The following is a 21,645-nucleotide window of genomic DNA, read 5'->3' as shown; positions in this document are numbered from 1 at the left end:
CAATAGTTTTCCAACTAAAATTAAACCACTTATTTAAGTGTATCAATGTTGAATCAATCTTAATGCATCAATCAAAATATCATTGAATCATAATTGAAATATAACATTGATTTTTCATCAGGTTTGCACCCTGAAATAATGTTATTTCAACAATGAAAAATAGATCAATCTTGCTTTATGTACAGCAGGATTCTATGCCAGTTCATTTGTCTCTTTATTTTATTCATTTTAATCAGAGACCATGTGTGGCTGCAGTCGATATGATTTTGCATCAAAAAGTCACTCAAAGTAAACAACATCCTTCAGTTTACATGCAAATGTATTTATTTATGCCCCCACAGTTACAACAGGAAATCTCACATTGACTTAAAACAATTACATCTGAATTTATAACACAAATGAGAAGAGCCTGGAAAAACATGACAACGTGCATCTGCAAAATGGAATTAAATACAAATGTAAACTTGCCAATAAATACAGAAATTACACAGTACTACTGAAAGAAACAAGGTAGAAGAAAGAATAATACTCCAAACTGAGGGGTTTCCTCCATGAGCAATGTCCCGAAGCCTTTCAGGATGTAATGGAGCCAGTTCTGCACCGTCCCAGCAAAGATAAACTCTGATGCCTCTTTTTATCAGCATTCACAGCATCTAAAACAACAAGAAGTTAGTAAATATTTGGAAATGTGATTAATTATACATTACAAATATAGCGTACTACAAAATGAAGTGAAACTTGAAATTTTATCAAAATCTTGATATCCCAGTTAAAACGGTAACATTAAATTCAGAACTATTTAATGCATTTTAAAATAGACTTTAAAGGACCTGCAGACACACAATGAATGAAAAAGCAAAGCGACTATATCCGGTGTTTTATCTAATAATATTATTGTATTTAATAGTACATAAATAAAGTGTGAAAATGAAACAAGTAAATGAATGACCAAATAGCTAAAATAAGAAAATAAAAGAGGAGCTGTATAGGCTACATGGTGGTTTGGAAGAGATTTTTTTTCCATTTACAACACGAACTGGAGGCACAACTGTTTACTAAATTTCTGTAGTTTGATATAGCTGCCTACAGAACTTAAAGATCTCACTCTTTTCTTTTTTTTCTTGCTGCATTAAAGATTAAACTGTAATGATGTAATTGTGATCTGCTCTCGTGATGATATCGTACAGCTGAAGCAGAGCTGATTGTATTTCTCCTCACCGCGCTAACAGGTCAGTCAGTTCTAGTTCTGCTTCAGCTGTGAGATACTCTCACGAGTACTCTCCGATCGCCTCTTGTTTATACACTGGACGAATATAGGATGATTCAAAATGATTCATCTCTGTGTGCAATGAGTAAGATACGTTTGTGGATCCGCGCCGCGCATTCATTGACTTGTGAGTCGATCCTATATGGCCTCAAAATCCAAATGAATCAAATAGGATCGACTCACAAGTCAATGACTGCATGAGTTGCACGAGTCAGAATTCGGACGCAATTCACAGTATATATGCCAATCTTAAGAAAGAAAAGAAATGAATACAAATATGATATGGTTTGGTGAAAAACAAACTGAAACTCAATGTATCAAGATTATCCTGGCCGTTGTTTGTTTAACTTACGAGGGCGCTCATGTGACTATTATTAACATTGCAGTTCACTCTAACTCGCTGAGGAGAAGCACACAAGTTGTAAAACATAAAGATGAATAAAAACACTAAATTAAAATTGAGATGAATTTTATAATTATATTTTTGTAGGCCACTTACCTCTAAAAAAACATGGTCATTGTCCTGTGTCCCTTTTTCGCGATTGAAGTCTGTTCAGCTGCGCTTGCTTTGGTTGATTGGTGGATGTCTTTAAGGTGCATTACCACCACCTGCTGGATTGGATTGTGGCGCATTCGATAGGGACACATATTCTAAACTCTTTATTAACTCTGTATTCTTTAGATAAATAATGAAATACATGTACATTCTACATGATTTAAATAATAATAATAGGCTACATTTTTATTTATTTAAAACTGATAGACTAAATTTATGGTAGAAGTTCTTTGTTTTTTTTATTTGTTTTTTACATTTTTTATTATAATAACATGAAACACAGAATGACAACATTACATGCCAGTAAGCAGGAAAATAATATACCTTTTAAAAAGATTCATAGTTTTTACAGCTTTCTTATTGGAAGAGTCAGAAATCAAACACGCATACAATTTTAACTCTTCCAGAAAAATTTAAAGAAAGGCTTACAATTACAAAATTTACATTTATGTATTCTTTGTGAATCCACATACTCGTTGGTGTACTCATCGTATCCTTTGAGGATAATAAATGTGCTAACATTCACACAAATGTACCCAATTGATTTGGACTTGCCTTAACATGTTGAATAATGGGACAGATAGATTGACCGTAAGCCTCACCGGTGGAGAATTAAGATGACCAAACATCAGCATTGATTCAATGTTTGTCTTTTCAACACTGAAAAGCATGGAATTATCAACATTGATCCAATATTATTTAGCAGTGAAGTTTCAACCTCAACCAAAATGATGATTCTGATGGAATTTCAACATTGAATCAATGTCACCATGCTATCTGGGTATTTTGTGGAGGCTGAAGCTTACAATATAAATAGTTATCGCTAATGTTCAAGAATCCCAACTAAATCCAGCGGTGTAGAGTCATCATTAATTGACAATGCTTTAAAATGACGTTGAAGGGAGCAAGGATATCATTTCACTTGTTTCAATTCCTCCGCCCTCGCGTCTTTTCCTCACATTCTTCCCTCGCACCCTGAAGGGGCGGAGCTAAGGCAAGGAAACGAGGATGCACAAATAAAAATTTGGAAGTCATTTCAACTTCCTTTTTAAAGATATTTTGACACTGCTGATGTTATATCCTTCCTCTTCTCTAAAATGAACATACAAATAAAGTCAGAAAATGAAAATGAAGCCAAAAATAGCATTACTTCAAGTTTGTCAGAAATAAGGACAAGAAGAACGTAATAGTCAAATGCAAACGCAGTCAATTGTAACCTTTGTCGAAAACCAAAAGATCTATCAATGTCGCAAACTTGCAATTAAAAAAAGAAAAAAAAAATCATCTCTTGCACTTTTTGCACTTGCAAATGAGGTTTTTGTGTTGTGAACCTCTGGAATTCAAAGAGAATAAAATAATGATAACAATAATAAAAGAACAAATGTGCATCTTGTCACAGCATTAGAGTTTACTTACAGTTCTGTTGTGTCTAATATGAATAGACCCAAGCTATTCCCAGATATTGCCAGATAATCACTTTACCTTTACCATACTTTTAACACAGTCTTGCGCTCTATTCGGGCGGGATTAGATTAACATGGGGACTTGGGGGTAAAGTAATTTTACCTCAGGATGTCTGTTATATTAATGGCCAATTCACACGGGATAAGACACCTCAGTAAAACTAGCAGAAGTGGGAGGAGTAACTCGTTTTACGCACCATGGCAAACTCCGTGTCGTCATGTGCGTATGACGTTGCTGTTATCACGTGAGCAAACAATCGACAAGAGCGCCAGTCTAAAAAAAAACATAAAAAAACTAAAACATATATATTTGTTTATACACACACATTTTTACATTTTCTATTCGAACGGTATTAGTATTACCCGAGATCATTTTTCCGAACCTTTTTACAGTAGGTAAAAGTCTCCGTGATCTTCACTGACATTGTTGTAATGATTACAGAGATGGCACATTCGGACGGGACTAAAATCACTGAGAACCTCTGGTAATAATTACTTTACCCCCACATCCATTTGTTAATCTAATCCAATCAGAATAGGGCTTTGGGTAGTTTACAATTCTGTTTTGCCATCCTTTGCCATGAATTGCAATCAGGTGCTGGAGTCAGAAGAACGGACCGGTGATTAGGGCGTGTGCTGCAGTAGGGGAGTATAAAAGGGGCATTGGGATTGAGTTCAAAGGAGAGGAGAGGAGAGGAGAGGAGAGGAGAGGAGAGGTGAGGAGAGGAGAGGAGAGGAGAGGAGAGGAGAGGAGAGGAGAGGAGAGGAGAGGAGAGGAGAGGAGAGGAGAGGAGAGGAGAGGAGATGGAATGGAATGGAATGGAATGGAATGGAATGGAATGGAATGGAGCCGGGCAAGGAAAAGGATGAGCTGAAGGAGAAAGTTAGAGATGGAAGTGAAAGCAGCACCTGTAGTGAGATAAGCATTGAACTCTAGACGGATTATGGAACAATTGGCGCTCCTGTGAATTGAATGGAATCGGATGATAATTGAAAGTTTGTGGAGGACTGTAACTGCACAGCAAATTACTGAGGGATAAAAACCTGGTGTTGGGCATCTAGTGATAAAATCTGGTGTTAATTTACAAATATTATATGCTTTATCACTTGTTTAGTGATAAAGCACAGTGTTTCCTTTGGGTGATAAAGCACAGTGTTTCCTTTGGGTGTTAACAATCAACATCTGCGCATGTGCAGAGCATTTTAAATTTCCCAGCTCATCCTTCGGTCTCTCCATCTTTATGGATTTCCCTGCACACACAACGGTTACAAGGACAAGGTATAGTATAGTATTATTATCTTATCAACTTGTGATTTATTAATGAGCTTGTATAATGAGTTACGTAGCCGATGTGGTTGACTTAACTCTGTTAGCGTTTTTTTTTTTTTTTTTAGCTCAGTTTAAATTTAGCGCGCTTTTGATCCGCCATTCAGTTTAACATAACTGAATAACCCCCACTAAATTCGTTAATGGAGGACGAGATTTACGTATAACGTTAACGTTAAGTATCTTTAGGGCTTCCAACCTTTATAAGACCGTTTATACCTTTCACCCCGTAACTACGAGTTAATTCTGGTGTTTTGAAATGTCATTCAAATGAGAAAGCAGACGTTAATCGAATGAATTAATTGCTCTTAATTTTTTTTTCTTGTGTGACGCCGGGGCTCGATCCCTAGCCGAGCACCCACGGATAGCACGGTCCATCATTGTCGGCGCTGCGCATACTGATCGGCCTGCAACATTTTGCGAGTGAAATGCTCTGTGTGTTCTAGCAATCTTCTCGTGGTACTTTGATAACATACGCCGACCATTCTGTACAGCGCTCCAAAATGTCGAAAACATCGTAGGACACGCTTTTCTTCATGAACTGCTTCAGTCAATATATAGAAACTCAAGATCGAGTGTGCAATGTCGTGGAATGTATACGCCAAAACTCATTTTGGCGTGCATATGATACGCTGTTTTTTGCGTGCATATGATACGCAATTTATGGCGTATTATACATACGAACCCCCCACCCCACTACCCTAAACCTACCCAAGAGAGCGTATCATATATACGCCATAAAGTGCGTATCATATGCACGCCGAAATGAGTTTTGGCGTATACATTCCACGACATTGCACACTCGTACTATTTGACATTTTTCGTCTTATTTTGTATTAGTTGAGCAGACATGCATTAGTGCCCTTCCATGCGCGATTTTTTTCTGTACAACTTAGTTCTAGCCTTTGCTAGTTGTAGCATTGTAAATCTGTAACAGTAGTGCTTATGTTTTGAATATAACGTTTTCTTGCTATGTGTTGGTATAAAAATAACCTGAAGTAAAACACAAAGTGACCTGATTATTTTGAGTCTTTTAGTTTGCTTTCTGCTTTGGAGGATTTTTGTTTCATGGAATATTGTTTATTATTGCAGAAGGAAACCACTTAAGGCCACAATCTATGTATGCCCTTGGCATTTTTACTCTACAAACCTAAACGTTCCTGAAAGGAAGACAGGCTATGTAAGTATCTCTGCTTGTTGATTGAAGATGTTTGAAACTTTATATCTTAGATTTTTTTAATGTGTTTGCTTTAACCAAATTTGTCTCTTTAACAGGAACGATACTATGTGTTTGGATCATTTTGAGGAGCGCTATCAACGCCAAGATTGTGGGATCGATGAATTGGGAAAGCAAGAACTGACAAAATGTAAAAATGCGTACATTGAATGCAATGTAAGTCGCTTTGGAAAAAATTAATTTATAAAGGAATAGTATTTTTTTTATCAGAATGAATTACAAACCAGACAGTTTTTTAACATTAAGGTTGATTTAATATATACAATGTTGAATTTTTGTATTTTCAATTAAAACATTACTTGAGGAATGTTTCTTTGTTTAATCTTGTTTGAAACGCAGTAGAGATTTATCATGGTAAGATGTTATAGCATTGGAGTATAATAAGAAATTGTTTTATTCAATTGTATGTGTGACAACAATGGCTTTACTGTAGCGATTCCCGGGGAAAGCAAGAACTGACAAAAATGTGTTTTTTTTTTAATTAAAAATGGTATTGAATGCAGTGTAAGTCGCATTGGATAAAAGTGTCTGCCAAATACATAAATGTAATGGAATTGATATATTACAATTTCAATAAATATTCAAATAAATTTGTAGTCACTTGATTTTTTGGGGGGAAAAATAAAATAATATATATAAATTGTTTTACATTTCATTCACAGTGCCATTTTAGTATTTAAGTATTTACATTAAATAAACATTAAATACACTGGGTGTGTGAGATTAATCACCATAAAGTGTTAAATGTACACTTATGAGTAATACATTTCTCAACACCTTGAGTGACTAAAAAGAAACACTAACACAGTGTTTGTATAACGAACACTTTCGTCAGTGTTGTTTTAACACTAGCAAAGATGGACCTGTATGTTCACCCGGAAAGTGATAATTTTAACACCCGTGGTGATAAATCTCCCAACATGTTTTTTGCTGTGTGCATTGAGTGATTTGCTTTTCACAGCTGCTTTCCATCTAATTCAACCTCAGTGAGTGGTGGACGAGACCCCATGCCTGCGTCTTCTCTGTGAGTTGTGAGATTTGCAGTGCTTTTTATATACATATTCACATGTGATTACTTGTCTGGGTGTCAGTGAAACATGAGTGTGGGATTGAATTGCAGAAGGCATTGGGGGTTCTGTCCGAAAATACTTGCTTCCGTCCTGAACCCAGCTGTTAAACATGCTAAAAAGCTGTCAAAGCCTGTGAATGTGGTTGAAATTGCAGGAAACGATGAAAGCCGTGCAAGTCAATTGGTGTGGTTGAAGGTATTCATTCTTCTCTCCGTCGCACCCAGCTGCAGTGAACGCTAAAAGCTGTGAAAGCCCGTTAATGTGAATGACATTGCAATGAAATGTTAAAAGCTGTGGAAGCCTGTTGTTGTGGTTAAAATTGCAGGAAACGCTGAAAGCCGTGCAAGTATATTAGTGTGGTTGAAGGGATTCATTCTTCTCCATCACACCCAGCTGCAGTGAACGCTGAAAGCTGTGAAAGCCTGTTGATGTGGAGGAAGTTTCAGGAAACGCTAAAGGCGTTGCAAGCCCGTCGATGTGGTTGAAAATGCTCGTCTCTCCCTCTATTTGTACCCACTTGTGGGAAACGCTAAAAGCTGTGAAAGCCTGTTGAAATGCTCACCTCTTCCACTGTTTGTACCCAATGGCAGGAAACGTTAAAAGCTGTGAAAGCCCGTGGATGTGGTTGAAATTGCAGGAATTGCTGAAAGCCGTGTGAGTCCGTTGGTGTGGTTGAAGGTATTTATTCTTCTCTCTGTCACACCCAGCCAGGGCTGGACTGGGGCTAAAATTCGGCTCTGGCATACCCAGCACATCCGGCCCATGAGTTCCCCGTGAAAGTTTTTGCTGGGGTTGGGGCCTTAAATTGGCGTATATAAATAAAACTAGGACAAGGACAAATAATGATAGATATTATCGAATTTGCTGCAAATGCAGATAAACGTAATATTGCTTTTTTTGTCACACAGAAATGCCCTTGACAGTAAAGCACTGATGATTTTGAGTTAGGATGCAGTAAATTTACTTCTTTTAAATGCTGTCCTCATTTACTCACTCTCGTGTCATTTCAAACCTGTATGACTTCTGTGAAACACAAAATAAGATGTTTTGAAGAATGTTGGCAACCAAGCCATTTTGGTTAGGCTACCATTGAATATTGTATGAACAAAAAAACAGACTCAAATTATTTTATTTTATGCTTCACAGAAATAAATTTATTTAGGTTTGGAATGACATAACATGTCATTCCAGGAGTAAACGATCACATTTTTGGGTTGAACATCATATTTTTCAAGAGTTAACACATCATTTAAGTAAGACACTGATATCTATCTTTCATGAGGATATTACATTTAATTAAATCTATTAAAAAAAGTTAATAAAACTTTTAAAGAGGAAAAAAAAAGCTTTGTCCTTGGGATCCAGACTTGAAGTTGTTTTATAGAGTATAGTTAAACTGTAGGCCAGTTTCATTTAAATGTAAGATCATGGTAGTCACAGGGTAAAAAACATATAATGAGGAGCAAGGTTTTTACAGTCTATGGCTATATGGTTTCCCAAACTATATAAAACATATATAATAAACTATTATATTTGTAAGTAAAAAAAAATGTAAAAACACCTGTACAAAATACGAAAACAGCCTCTATAAAAGTGATTTAAATTCTGCAATATTAATTTATGTAATATAGCAACATTTTTTATAAATGTTTCTTCCAAAACATCATATTTCTTCGCTGTTAGTAGCTGCAGAGTAGCCTAAGTTGTGGTTGTGGTAAAGTCAAACGTTTGTGTATTGCCGTTTTCCACTTTACCTCGTTATGAAAAGGCTCGCGGCTGTTTTCAGCTGATTCACCACAGAACTGTAATGTTTCCATATCATACGATTGTACAAAACAAAATAAGTCAAAGTGCCGTTCACAGAGCAGCATTTAAACGCAGCGTACGTTCGTCAGCGGCTGCGCTGTGCGGATATTCGCCTCTTGCACTTCCATGCGCTCAAATAATACATAAATAAGTAGAAAAAAGCGCCTAATATGGAGGGGAGGTCTCTCTTGCTTCGGCTTGTCAATTCAGAAGACAAACCAATGGGCCGCTGTCGCTGCATGCTGTCAGTGGTACAAAAAAAAAAAAAAAAAAAAAACTTTTTTTTTTTTTTTTTTTTTAACAATACACCGGCCCCAAAGTGCGTCGGCCCACCGGGCAAATGCCCGGTATGCCAGATTACCAGTCCAGCCCTGCACCCAGCTGCAGCGAACGCTAAAAGCTGTGAAAGCCTGTTGATGTGGAGGAAGTTTCAGGAAACGCTAAAGGCTGTGAAAGTTTCAGGAAACGCTAAAGGCTGTGAAAACCTGTTGATGTGGAGGAAGTTTCAGGAAACGCTAAAGGCTGTGCAAGCCCATCGATGTGGTTGAAAATGCTCATCTCTCCCTCTGTTTGTACCCAGTTGCAGGAAATGCTAAAGGCTGTGCTGTGTTTATACCCATTTTCTCCCTCTCTCCACCAGAGTTCAAGGAAGAGCCTGCTAAAAGCTGCAAAGTATACGTACCTTCCTCCCCACCAGAGTCCAGCAAAGAGCCTGTTAAAGCTGCCTCTTCTCCGTCTGAGATTAGCAAAGAGCTAAAGCCGGGAAGTATATCCCTTTCTTCCCCCCATTGGACCTGCTTGAAGAGAACAGTGAAGCCACTACGGCAGTTGTTTTAAAGTGACGTTTCTAGTAAATAAAGAGAATTTTATACCTAACTCCGTTGTCCTGCCTGCTGTGTCCTGCGGTGCAGCTCCTCACGGTGGTAAGCAAGTAAGGGGTTGCAGTCGGTTGTTTCAAGCGCCAACCCCAACCTGTGACAATGCTACATCCCCTTCTAATGAATGGTAAATGCTCTGTAGTAGCCTACGTTTTGTCATTTTAGAATGTTAAGTTCTATTTCTGTTGTTATTTTGGTGAAAGTAAATCAAAGTAATACAGGAGTAATGTAGTGCATTAGAGTTCTGAGACCGTGATAGTAATGTATCGAGTTCCTTTTAAATAACAGTCACAAGAACTCTATAATGTATTACAGTTTGGAAGTACCTGAACAACACTGAACGTGGAGTAAAATGTGTTAAGAGCTCGCTCAAGTCATGGTAAGAGAGTGATTAGGCCATGGTAAGACAGTGATTAGCTGATTCAGGTGTGTTTGATTGGGGTTGGAGCTAAACTCTGCAGGACCGTGGCCCCCCAGGACAGAGTTTGGGGAGCCCTGGATTAGAACATAGTCTGGGGGTCAGAGCACAGGACCCTAAGATCCAGCTAGTGTCTGGGAGTCAAAATACAGGACCCAGAGTCAGCTAGTGTCTGGGGGTCAGAGCAAAGGGCAATCAGAACCAGCTAGAACAGCCTGGGACTCGGAAAACAGGACTAGATCCACCTGGATTAGAACATCAGCTTAATGTCATACTCTACAACTGGGCCTACTCTACAGTCCAGCCCTGAAGGTTACAGAGAAAGGGATATTATGGCTTTTCTACAGTTTATGACATTACAAATAAAACATATGTAATGTAATATTAAATTAAAATATGTTTAAAGACTAAACTTAACTTGTGTCATATGTCTCACTTTACCCCACAGCATTTGTCTCACTTCACCCCACTACCACATTTTTTGAAAAAACGATCTCTCTTAGCAATTCAGGCTAATCTTCAGATAGCATCATCACATGGTTTTATGTGTTGATAGTTCATCAACTTGTATGATATAAGTTTTTCTACCTGAATCAATTTGCTTTGGCGCAACAGTTGATTATGTTGATAGGAAGAAAATGTACTTTTACATGCAAAAAAATATATTTTTGTAAAAAAACAAAATACTGACCACAACACCATGAGGTCCTCTCCTTCATGGCCAAGGGGAAATTGGAGGGGCTTGAAAACATAATGGGCATATGACCACAAATGTGTTCTGTTGACCAGATACAGGGGGGTGTCTCACATTACCCCATTCTCCCCTGTGAGAATCTTTGTTCATTGCGTTTTTACAGTGTTTTATTTTGGGATGAATTGAGAGATTTTTTTTTGGTATTATAAAACGAACAGTGAACCATTGAAGTGTTTGCTTATATCTCGGGTCCTCAGCACCAACACGTAAAAAATAACAAACCAAATTCAAAAATATAGACAAGTCAACCAGCAACAAAAGGTGCCATGCTTTGTCTCGTGGTGCCTTCTGATATTACATTCTTATCCTGCTGGAAGAAGACAGGAGGTCAAATGTGGAAATAAAGGGACGGACATGGTCAGCAACAATATTCAGACTTTGGCATTTAAATGATGGGCATAATAAGTGTGCCAAGAAAATATGTAATATTACTTAATTTACTTAATGTAATAAAACTTAATAACAAAACTCAAGGTTTAATTAATTTAAACAGATTAATTTAAACCGCTCATGTAACATGATGGCTGATACTGACTTCCTGAGTTGAGTTTGACAGTAAAAATTCTTAAGCATGTTTTCCGTTATTTTTTTTGTTTTTGTTTTTGGTTTGTGTTTGTTAGTAAGAAAAGGGAAGGAAATAAGATCATAGAGTCTGCACAGCTTCTAAGAGACAGTAGAAACTACATCTAAAACCAGAGAACAACAGCAACATGTAATGGAGGTAAATATAATCTTAATTTAATGTAAACTACATTAAAATGTTATTTTAAGCACATTTTACGACTTTCCGAAGTGTGTTACTGTGTTCATGATTCTGACTCTGTTGTCAAGTGTGTCTCAGTCAAACTCAATGTGTGTGTTTTTTTTTTCTTCCTCAGGACGAGCAGCTCTGAGTCTTCCATTGAATCTGAATTTACAGAAAGTGAAGAACATGAACTCCAGACTCTTACCTCTGATCCTGATCCTGCTGCACATTACAGGTTTGACCATTATTGTGTCTTATTCTCACGTTTTAATGTAAATGAGATCTTTCAAATAATCCAAAAGTGTTTTTTATCATTATTGTTCATATTTTCAATGGTTAAAATCATTTAGGATTAGTTTAACTTAAAGGGGTGATGAATTGAGAAATCAACTTTCCCTTGAGCTTTTGATATATAAAAGGTCATGGTAATATAAGAATATCCTGTAAATTTTAGAGCTGAAAACATATATATATATATATATACAGTGGAGATCAAAATTAGAGAACAATTTAGAAACATTAGATTTTTCAGATATATTGTTGATATTTATTGCTTGAAGTTTGAAGGAAGATTAGCTGTGAGTATACCATATATAAATATTTCTGCCAGAAAGACTCTGGGAATTAATGCTGTAACAATAGACATTTATTAAGGAGCTCAGCGAGCAATCAAAGTTCTTTGGGGTAGGCCCCGTTCGTAATTACAGTATATACATGCCCCGAAGTACAGTATATACATCTTAAATAAGACAATTGAAAACTAACGCTGATCAAAATTAGAGAACACTTTCAGATACCTTCAAGCTTTGGGTGTTAATCTGGCACTTGGTGCTAGTTTCCGTAATAATCTGGCAAACCCTATTTAACTTGAAGCAAACTTTCCAATTTTCACTGACTTTGCAAGATGGCAAGCCACTCGGTTACTGAAACCCTACGACACCAGGTTGTCCAGATGAAAGCCAAAAGGATGACCCTTTCAGCTATTGCAAAAGAATTTGGTCATTCCAAATCTGTACTTTCTAGAATATTGAAGCTTTACAAAAACACTAGTTCATTCAAGTACCCAAAAAGGTACGCAAGACCAATGCACGAGAGGACAGGACAATGCGGAGACTTTTGATGGGGAATCAGTTCAACACTGCAGCTGGAATTACTCGGCAGTTCAGAGCTGAACACAGTAACAATCTGTTTTACCATACAGTGTCTTGTCATTTAAGAGAATTCAGACTGAATGCTCACTCTGCAGTGACCAAGCCTCTCAACAGCAGAAAGAATCAAAAGGCTAGACTAACCTTTGCTGAGGAGCATGTTGTGTGAACAGAGGAGAACTGGTCCAAAGTTCATTTTAGTGATGAATGCAAGTTTAATTTATTTGTGACTGATGGAAAACATTTTGTTCAGCATCAAACTGGGAAAAGAATAAACCCAAAGCGCCCAAATAAGTCAGTGAAAGATGGAGGAGGAAGTGTCATAGTCTTGGGGATGTTTCTGCAGCAGGAATTGGGCCTATTATACAGCTACATGGCTGAAACTCAGAACCTGTTTATCCGAAACTCCTTCGGCAACATGTGATTCCTTCACTGCGAGCATCTCCCAATCAGCCCACAATTTTTTTGCAAGACAATGCCCCCTATCACACTGCAAAACAGGTAAAGCAGTTCCTTGAAAGTGAGAACATTGAAATAACGAAATGACCAGCCCAGAGTCTGATCTAAACCCCATTGAAAATCTATGTCAAATCATTGGCAACAAAGTTATGGCTAAGAAACAAACTACAGTTACCAAACTGTGGAAGAGACTGGAAGAAGAGTAGACCAAGATCAAAGCAGAGCAGTGTGAGTATCTAGTGATGTCCTGTGGCCGCAGATGTGCTGAGCTCATTCAAAGCAAGAGGCTCTTAGTATACTTCCTACTAATTTATGACTGCTGTTAGTAAGCATCACATTTTAGATGTAATGTTTTTTTTTTGTTTTTTTTTGTGCTCCATTGTTTATTGTTCTCTAATTTTGATCGCAGTATTTTTGACTGTAGTTTTGACTGACGCAGTATTTTTGAGTTGTTTTTTTGTTGAAGTACCTTGGTATTTTGTAAAACATGCTAGCAGAACAATGGTATACTCACAGCTAATCTTCCTTCAAACTTCAAGCAATAAATATCAACAATATATCTGAAAAATCTAATGTTTCTAAAATGTTCTCTATATATATATTCTTATATATATATATATATATATATGTGTGTGTGTCTCTGTGTGTGTGTGTGTGTGTGTGTGTGTGTGTGTGTGTGTGTGTGTGTGTGTGTGTGTGTGTGTGTGTGTGTGTGTGTAATAATCCAACACTCTCCATTGACCTTGTATTGCATGAAGCGTTCGCCAAACAGTATGGGAGGCACCACTCTTCTGCGGTCCGCACATCACGCATCCTCTTCTTCGTTAAACTACAACTATTTATCATTTCAGAACAGTTTATGGTTTATTATTATTATTATTTGCACGTGTTGTGCAGTTGTCCCCAGTGGTGTAGTCTATTTTTTTGTAGTGAGTATATTGTGATTTTTTTCCCCCCTCCCAGCCTCATACGCTCCCATCCCAGATCGACACCGCCACACTCACTAATGCATAAAGTATGCATCTACATGTAATTGAGAGCATTATTAAAGACTGCTTATGTGTTATCAACATTCCAATTTATTATAAGCAACAGAAGACAGTCAGCTGATAAAACCTGCGCTCCGGGTGCCATATTCATATAGTATCATCATTCTTAAAGCTATAGTTCACCCTAAAAATGAAAATTGTGTTAATATTTCCTCACCCTCAAGTTGCTCCAAAACTGTATGAGTTTCTTCCTTCAGTTTTGGAACAACTTGAGGGTGAGGAAATAACAACATTTTCATTTTTGGGTGAACTATAGCAGCAGACAACTGGAAGTTGAAATGCATGGCTTTGATCAGTTGTGGTAATTAACACGTTAATTAAAATTATTAGTTAATATAATATTTTATTAAGGAATTAATACAATATGACATATTTAACTAATGGCTATTTAATGATTACTTAATCTATTAATCATGTTAATAGTGGGCTCCGCCCACTGAAACCGAAAATCTCAGAAACCAAAAATCTCATAACACTGGTCAATTTAATGGCCCAATGGAAAATGATTTAAACTATTTTCGTCAATTTCTAAAAAAAACAGCCAGGACGGCCAGGATAGGACTTGAAAACAAGACGTTTGGTCACCCTACCAACAGTATGCTTTACGAGTGCAGTAAATATAATATATAATATCTCCTGTCGCTGCTTTCTTTCTCCTCCAGTGGGTGTTGTTCTCAGCGTAATATAACATGTCATGTTCTGTCTCAATTCCCTGTACCCACTTTTGTGTCCTTAAACACTTTTGTGTCTGTTTGCTGTACACCTTGTCAAGTATCAGCTTTTAGACATTGTTCTGTTTTTTTTTTGTCAAAAATGACTAGGAGGCCGCTTCACGTAATACAAAGCCAATGGAGAGAGTATGATTGTATTGTTTTCCCCCGAGTGGGCGTGGTTTTCAAATTATGACGTGTGTCGCTCTGTCTCTATGAACTTCTTCTCAATAATGAAATGTTTTCTTGTTCAGGCTCTCGGACATTGGACCGTCTGAATGTGTTCTGCAGTCAAGAGAGGATTTGTGCTGTGAAGGGATATCAGGCGTCACTGAAGTGCTTTTACTCCAACATCAACATCAAAACTGTGTTCTGGTTCAGTCAGAAACAAAGTTCAAACTGGAGAAAGAATGATGAAGCTGAAGATTTGACTTTAGACTCAGACTACTCAGGACGGGTGAAGCAGGAGAACGAATATGACCATTCAACACTCACAATATCAGATCTGAGAGAGAGAGACTCTGGAGAATATCAGCTCATGTTCATCATGAAGGATGGAGTTAAACGTCTCAGCTCAGACGCCGTCAATCTAACAGTCACAGGTGAAACTGAGTCTAGATTCTGCTCAGTTCAGATGGTTTCATTCAGCATGTGATGTTTTTTTTTTTTTTTACTCTAATTCAGACCTGCGAGTGAGAATGAATCCTGCAACTACAGACCCGAGAGATCAGAGAGTAAAACTGATCTGTGATTCTTCCTGCACCTCTGGAGTTTTGTATTACTGGATGAAGGATGGACAGTATTACAGATATACAGCGTCTCGTGACATGTTTGTGTCACCCAGCACAGATGCTGGCAGATATTGCTGTTCTCTTGATGGAAACCTTAAACATCTTTCCTCTTCTGTGTGTGAGTATCAAATAATACACACAATGTGGTTCTGTTTGTTCATCCGTGTGTATATTTAAACATGTTTTAAAGTAAGTGTGTGTTTTACATGTTAATCTGTGACTCTTTCAGGCATTTCTAATGATCACTGCTGGGATGTGACTTACACCTCTAGAAGAGTCTGTGCTTTGATGGGCTCAACAGTAGACATTTCCTGCACATACACACATCCCTCTGGTTATTCTGTAAATAAAACATTCTGGCATTACGTTCGGCCCGGTGACTTCAAGGATCTGCGTGAGGAGGATCAGTTTGCTGGTCGTGTGGAGTATGTGGGGAACACACTGAGAATCAAAGAGCTCAAGAGCAGCGACTCTGGAGAATATCAGTTCAGGTTCATCACTGACAGAACAGAAGGAAAATACTCTGGATCACCTGGAGTCATTCTTACTGTCACAGGTACTGTAACTGATCAGAGGAATTTGATAAGTTTTTAATGACAAGAGTCGCAGACAATTTGCTGTTATCAAGACTACTACAACATTACTACAATAAAAAAGTATGCGTGTTTGGTGTGCTGTCCGAGTAAAGTGTTCTGAGCTCGGTATTTGGCCTGAACCCAGAGTACTCCCTGTATCTCTGGTTAGGAAATAATCAGGTGAGTGTGAGGACGATGGGGTGATAGAGGGAGGCTGGAAAACTGTCAATGAACTTTGGTGACGTGACTGGGTATTTATGAAGTCCTTCACTTGTGCTGATTCGGTATTTCTGACAGCTGGTTTGAATGACATGATGACTGGACAGATCATTCGAACGTGTTCTTCTCGAACTTTGTTAATAAAAACATCTTAAAGTTTTTGTTTTTTATGTCAGTCAAAGTATAGTGCTTCACGTGAAGTGCTTCAATTCTGTTTTTCAGATCTGATGGTGATAAGCAGCCCAAAGATTATATCAGGGCGTCAGGAAGTGATATTAATCTGCTCAACTAAATGCACTCTGAGCGACAAACAGACTTACATCTGGAACAAGAACGGACGGCAGGTAACGGATGGATTCACTAAAGACAACAAGCTGTACCTGGACTCAGTCAGCAATGAAGAGCTTCAAGAGTATTCCTGTGCTGTAGGAGGTACACATCTGTCATGATACATGTGCTTTAGTGTGAAATGATCGCTGCATTCTGAATGAAACAGATCTATTCATTTCTGTGTCCAGACGGAGAGGAGAGCACAGCACTACGAAACACTGCAGTTGGACTGTGTGTGTTTTTGAGTCTTGCACTCATAGGAGTCCTGTGGTACAGGTCAGTAAATATTGTTATAAATTGTAGGATTTTGAAGAAAAAAAATAAATAAAACAGAATGAAGAGCTAAAGCAAATATAAATTTTTAAGAATCTGTACCATTTCATCAAAAATGTTGACTCAAATTGTGAAATTATTTAATGCAATATGATGATAAAGGCATGAATATAATCTGTTAACATGATTTGTAATAAATGTGGATAACTTTAGATTGTTTTTAAAGTCAATATTTATATGATGTCATCGACTAGTCGCTGATGATGTCATTAAAGAGCAAATGAGCCTGACCCTTGAGCTGATATCTGCAGTTTTTTTTTTTTGTTTGTTTTTTTTTATATGACAGCACTGGCCAAAAGTTTATTGCTCCTACATAACAGCTTTTGTTAATCAGTTCTTTTGTTTTTGGGTCCGCTATCATTCTTACAGTTTTCTGCTCATTTTGAATCATATACAGATAAAGTAGCCCAGTAAAATGACACTTCTATGAAAGCATTAGTGAGAGAGCAACTAGAATGAATTCTACCTGGCAGCGTCTCTCTAGTGAAGCTGTGGGTTTTAGTTATCAAGAAATATATGCTAGAACTTTTCAGTTTCTGAGCTATTTTATTAATAAATCACACAATAGTTGACAATACATTTCGGTTCAACTGAATGATTCTGTGTGTGGCGCGCATGATCTCTGCTTGATGCGCGAGCTATGTGTGTGTAACAATGCAGCACGTATTAGTTTAGATCTGTGATTAAATTACCTTTACAACAAGCTGATAAAGCAATTTTAGGCATCCAGATGGCATAATCAAAAATGTCTTGTGCAGAGCTCTGAGTATGCATTTATTTGTCATTTTTAACTGTTGGAAAGGGAGTGTGGCTTATCCTGTTGCTCCCTCAATAGACCAGCGACTAGTCAACGTCAAGTTTAAAGCGTCATGGCAGAGCATTACAGTCAACCAGTCTGTGCAACCCCTATAATATATAAATGGTTGTGTTTCTTTAAGGAGGAGAAAGTGTACCTTGTCTAAAACCCACAGCAGGGTTGAAAAGGAGGAAGTGCTGGTGAGAATGGCTCACACTAAATGTAATTTTACACACATTTCTTTGAAAAGTGAACTTCTCTTATTTACTTATTGTGTTTCTCCACCTGTATGACACTGTGCAGGATAACACTGCGTCCTCTGACCTCACACAGAAAGCAGATGCAGATCAAGACATTCAATATTCCAGCATTAGTTTTAAAAGAAAAGATGCATCTTCAATCCCTACAGAATTATGTGAAACAGACACCACAGAAACAGAGGATGTCCACTATTCCACTGTCAAGTTCAAATAACACACTGTTGCCCTCTAGTGAGCCAATCATATTATTGCTTTTGGGAAATATAAATCACATAATTCAGTGTGTATTCTCCACTTATATAACATACACTTTGTATTCTCATGTATCACTCCGTCTCTAATCGCATAATAAAATAATTTCCACTCAAATCAATGTCATGTCTTATTTTTGGTAGGCATGTACAGATAATGTACAGTCAGCTCTGCTTCATGAATAGTTTTTTTGTGTGATAGTTTGACTGTACATGATCGATATTAAGCCTTACTGAACTACATTATTGCTGTAAGCTTGTTTTGTTTGCATTGGTACAAGTAGTTTTTCATTTTATTAGTGACAAAATGATTTTTTTCTACAGTATGTCTTGCGTAAACTTTTTTTTTTTTCACTTTTAGTCCCTGATTTGTACGCTGCTACTATTTGTACTGCTAATATTATTTTATTTTTTTCCACTCAATTATGTCATAACGCGATGTTATGTTGTTTTAACATTTTCTTGTAAATAACAAGAGATGTCATTAATAAAAAAACAATTTTTTCTCGTTAAACTGACATATATTTCTCCAAATAAGGACATTTGTTGTATAGTTATGTTGTATAGTTATGTTGTATAGTTATGTGAATTTGTATTTCAAATATATCCTCTTTTCCGATAGTATATTAGAAATATACTTACACAAAATTCACCATTTCTAAATATATAAAAATATATATTAGCATCATATTTCACAATACAACTTTTAACACACTTTAAAATAATTGTATTTTAGTATATTTTCTAAAAATATGTTTTCTAAAAATATACTTTAAATGAAAGTTCAGTGTACTTTTGTAAAGTGTACTTATTTGAACATTACTTTAAAATATATTTTTATATATTTTAAACTCATGCTCAAAATTGTCATTGTTAACAATGCACTAAAAGCATATTTTAAAAATACATAATTAATATCTTTAAGCTGTATAAAAAGTTAAAGACTGTTTAAGGTTATTTATTCATGCTTAACTGTTCAAGCTTAAGCATGAATAAATAAGTGATAATAAATTATTATTATATACATAAATTATTATATGGACTAAAAGCCCATTTTTTAATATATGCAGTGTATGCTATAATCCCAACTTTAGTTGTGATTTAAGTGTAAATATGTTTAATAAGGTTACACTGACAAAGAAGAATCGTGTTACAATCGTACACACATCTATATTAAAGGTCCCATTCTTGGCGATTCCATCTTTCAAACTTTAGTTAGTGTGTAATGTTGCTGTTAGAGCATAAATAGTACCTGTAAAATTATAAAGCTCAAAGTTCAATGCCAAGCGAGATATTTTATTTAACAGAAGTTCCCTTTCAAAGTCTACAGCGAACGGCCGGTTTGGACTACACCGCTGCACTTCCTGCTTTAATGACGCAACTAAAACTGTTTGTTGACGAACCCTCCGCCCACAAGAATACGCAAATTCGGGGGCGTGGTTTTTTTGCTCTCGCAGGTCGAGAATAGGAAGCGTTGTTTTTGTAGAGTGTGTTTGTCGCCATGACATTGAGACGCTGTTATTTTCATCCCGGAGTCAAATCCCCTTGTTTGGCCTTCCCACGGACGATGTAAGTAGAGATCAATGGCTACAGTTTATGGTTAACTCGGTTCCGGAAAATTATAATCACAATTTAAAACTATGTGCAGCACATTTTGCTGAGGACTGCTTCCTCAATCTCAATCAGTTTAATGCCGGATTCGCAGAAAGATTATTCTTAAAAGACGACGCAGTTCCCTCTTTGTCTGGACAAGGCGTTTATGGACCACAACCGGTAAGTGTATTTTATTATTTAAGTTGGTCTGTTTAACAGTTTATGTAACTCATGACACAAAGTGTTAGCTTTGTTAACTAACGTTAGATGGTAATTGAAACTAATCCGAAAAACTTAGCACATAAAAGTGTAGTAATTCATTCAGACACCATCGATTGTTGGTGTTTGTAATGATCAGTTTAAACTACTGAATAGACAGCTTACCATTCTGAAACATCCAGCAAAAGTCTTTCCTGAGCAGGTTGTTATCGATCCTCTTCGATATTCTCCGGGTCTGATTCCGACTCAAATTGATAAGGCAATATAGACATTTTTGCAATAACATTGAGCGCGCGTTATGGTAAGAGGCGGGACCTTTCCGGGCAAAGTGTGCTAAGCTGCTGTCCAATCACAGCGCGGGAAGCGCTGGCCCAATCAGAACTCGTTACGTATTTCTGAAGGAGGGACTTCATAGAACAAGGAAATCATCAGGCCGTTTTTAGGACAGAGGAAACAGCGGTATACAGATAAGTAAATTGTGTGAAAAATACTGTTTTTTTTTACACGCGAAACATGAACTCATGTTATATTGCACACTGTAAACATAATCAAAGCTTCGAAAACACGCGAAGAATGGGACCTTTACACCAACAGCACACTTAAAATACAAAGCAAGAAAATATGAGTTAATAGTTGTTTCTTATCGGAATTCAAATGTCTCTTCATTGGTCTGTGACCAATCACATTGTGTTGCTCAATGCCTGCAGCCAATCAGAGGCAGAGCTGCTGACGGTACTCGCCTGTTTGACGCTCACTCGCGGGAGGTTTGCAGCCTTGCAGGTGAAGTACAATGTTGCGTTACATTAATTATTTAATAAAACACTGAGAGCGGAAAGTACATTGCTCATTTTTCGGACCAGTTCAATTACGTCACATCGCTGCCTGACCTTGATGGTGACGAAACTGTTTTGGAATAAAATGGCCTAACGTTACGTGAATCCTGAAAATAACCAGAAAAAGTCCTTCTGTTTGGAGGTAAGTAATATGTAATGTCACTAAACGTGAATAAAAAGTTGAAAGAACATGCACCTGACCTTATCTCGTATATTCTGTTAACAGATTGCGTTCTTCACGAGTGTTTGCTGTCAACTGTCTCTGATGATGTGTAAGCGGCCATCAGACACAAGTGTACTGAGCAGCTCATCAGAAAATTGAATATAATGTGTAATTTATATTTATGTATAGAGATGGTCAGTGGAATTAGTTCAATTATATGTTTTCCAACATCTTCCAGTGTTAATTTAATGAAAAACATAGTAAGTTAATTTTGTTTAGCTTTGCTGAAACCATGTGAAACCATTTATAAAAATCGTTGGGCTTGTTTAATGAAATGTCTCTTCATTAGTTATGTGTGTTAGATTTGATTAATTTATTGTAATGTCCTTGAAAAC

General features: G+C 37.1%; 1 protein-coding gene across 1 annotated transcript; it reads left to right on the top strand.

Moving 5' to 3' along the window:
* The first annotated feature begins 6,827 nt into the window (after nucleotides 1-6,827).
* Nucleotides 6,828-18,544, top strand: LOC137040469 (sialoadhesin-like). Its single transcript, XM_067416125.1, has 10 exons — nucleotides 6,828-6,874; nucleotides 11,397-11,497; nucleotides 11,655-11,756; nucleotides 15,142-15,489; nucleotides 15,572-15,796; nucleotides 15,908-16,234; nucleotides 16,695-16,904; nucleotides 16,991-17,078; nucleotides 18,074-18,131; nucleotides 18,235-18,544. Exons 3-10 carry the CDS (start codon nucleotides 11,708-11,710, stop codon nucleotides 18,403-18,405), a joined length of 1,476 nt encoding a protein of 491 aa, XP_067272226.1. The 5' UTR covers nucleotides 6,828-6,874; nucleotides 11,397-11,497; nucleotides 11,655-11,707; the 3' UTR covers nucleotides 18,406-18,544.
* The last annotated feature ends 3,101 nt before the right edge of the window (nucleotides 18,545-21,645 follow it).

This window comes from Pseudorasbora parva, chromosome 14, assembly GCF_024679245.1.
Source record: "Pseudorasbora parva isolate DD20220531a chromosome 14, ASM2467924v1, whole genome shotgun sequence".
NCBI classification, from domain to species: Eukaryota; Metazoa; Chordata; class Actinopteri; order Cypriniformes; family Gobionidae; genus Pseudorasbora; species Pseudorasbora parva.
Note: the sequence above shows the minus strand (reverse complement) of the source record. Positions and strands in the feature narration are given on the sequence as shown.

Excerpts from the sequence above, each read along its gene's own strand:
- LOC137040469 (XM_067416125.1), top strand. The coding sequence starts at position 11,708 with ATGAACTCCAGACTCTTACCTCTGATCCTGATCCTGCTGCACATTACA. Across the intron at positions 11,757-15,141 it reads GATCCTGCTGCACATTACAG|GCTCTCGGACATTGGACCGT; the intron begins GTTTGACCATTA and ends TTTCTTGTTCAG. Across the intron at positions 16,235-16,694 it reads AGTCATTCTTACTGTCACAG|ATCTGATGGTGATAAGCAGC; the intron begins GTACTGTAACTG and ends TCTGTTTTTCAG.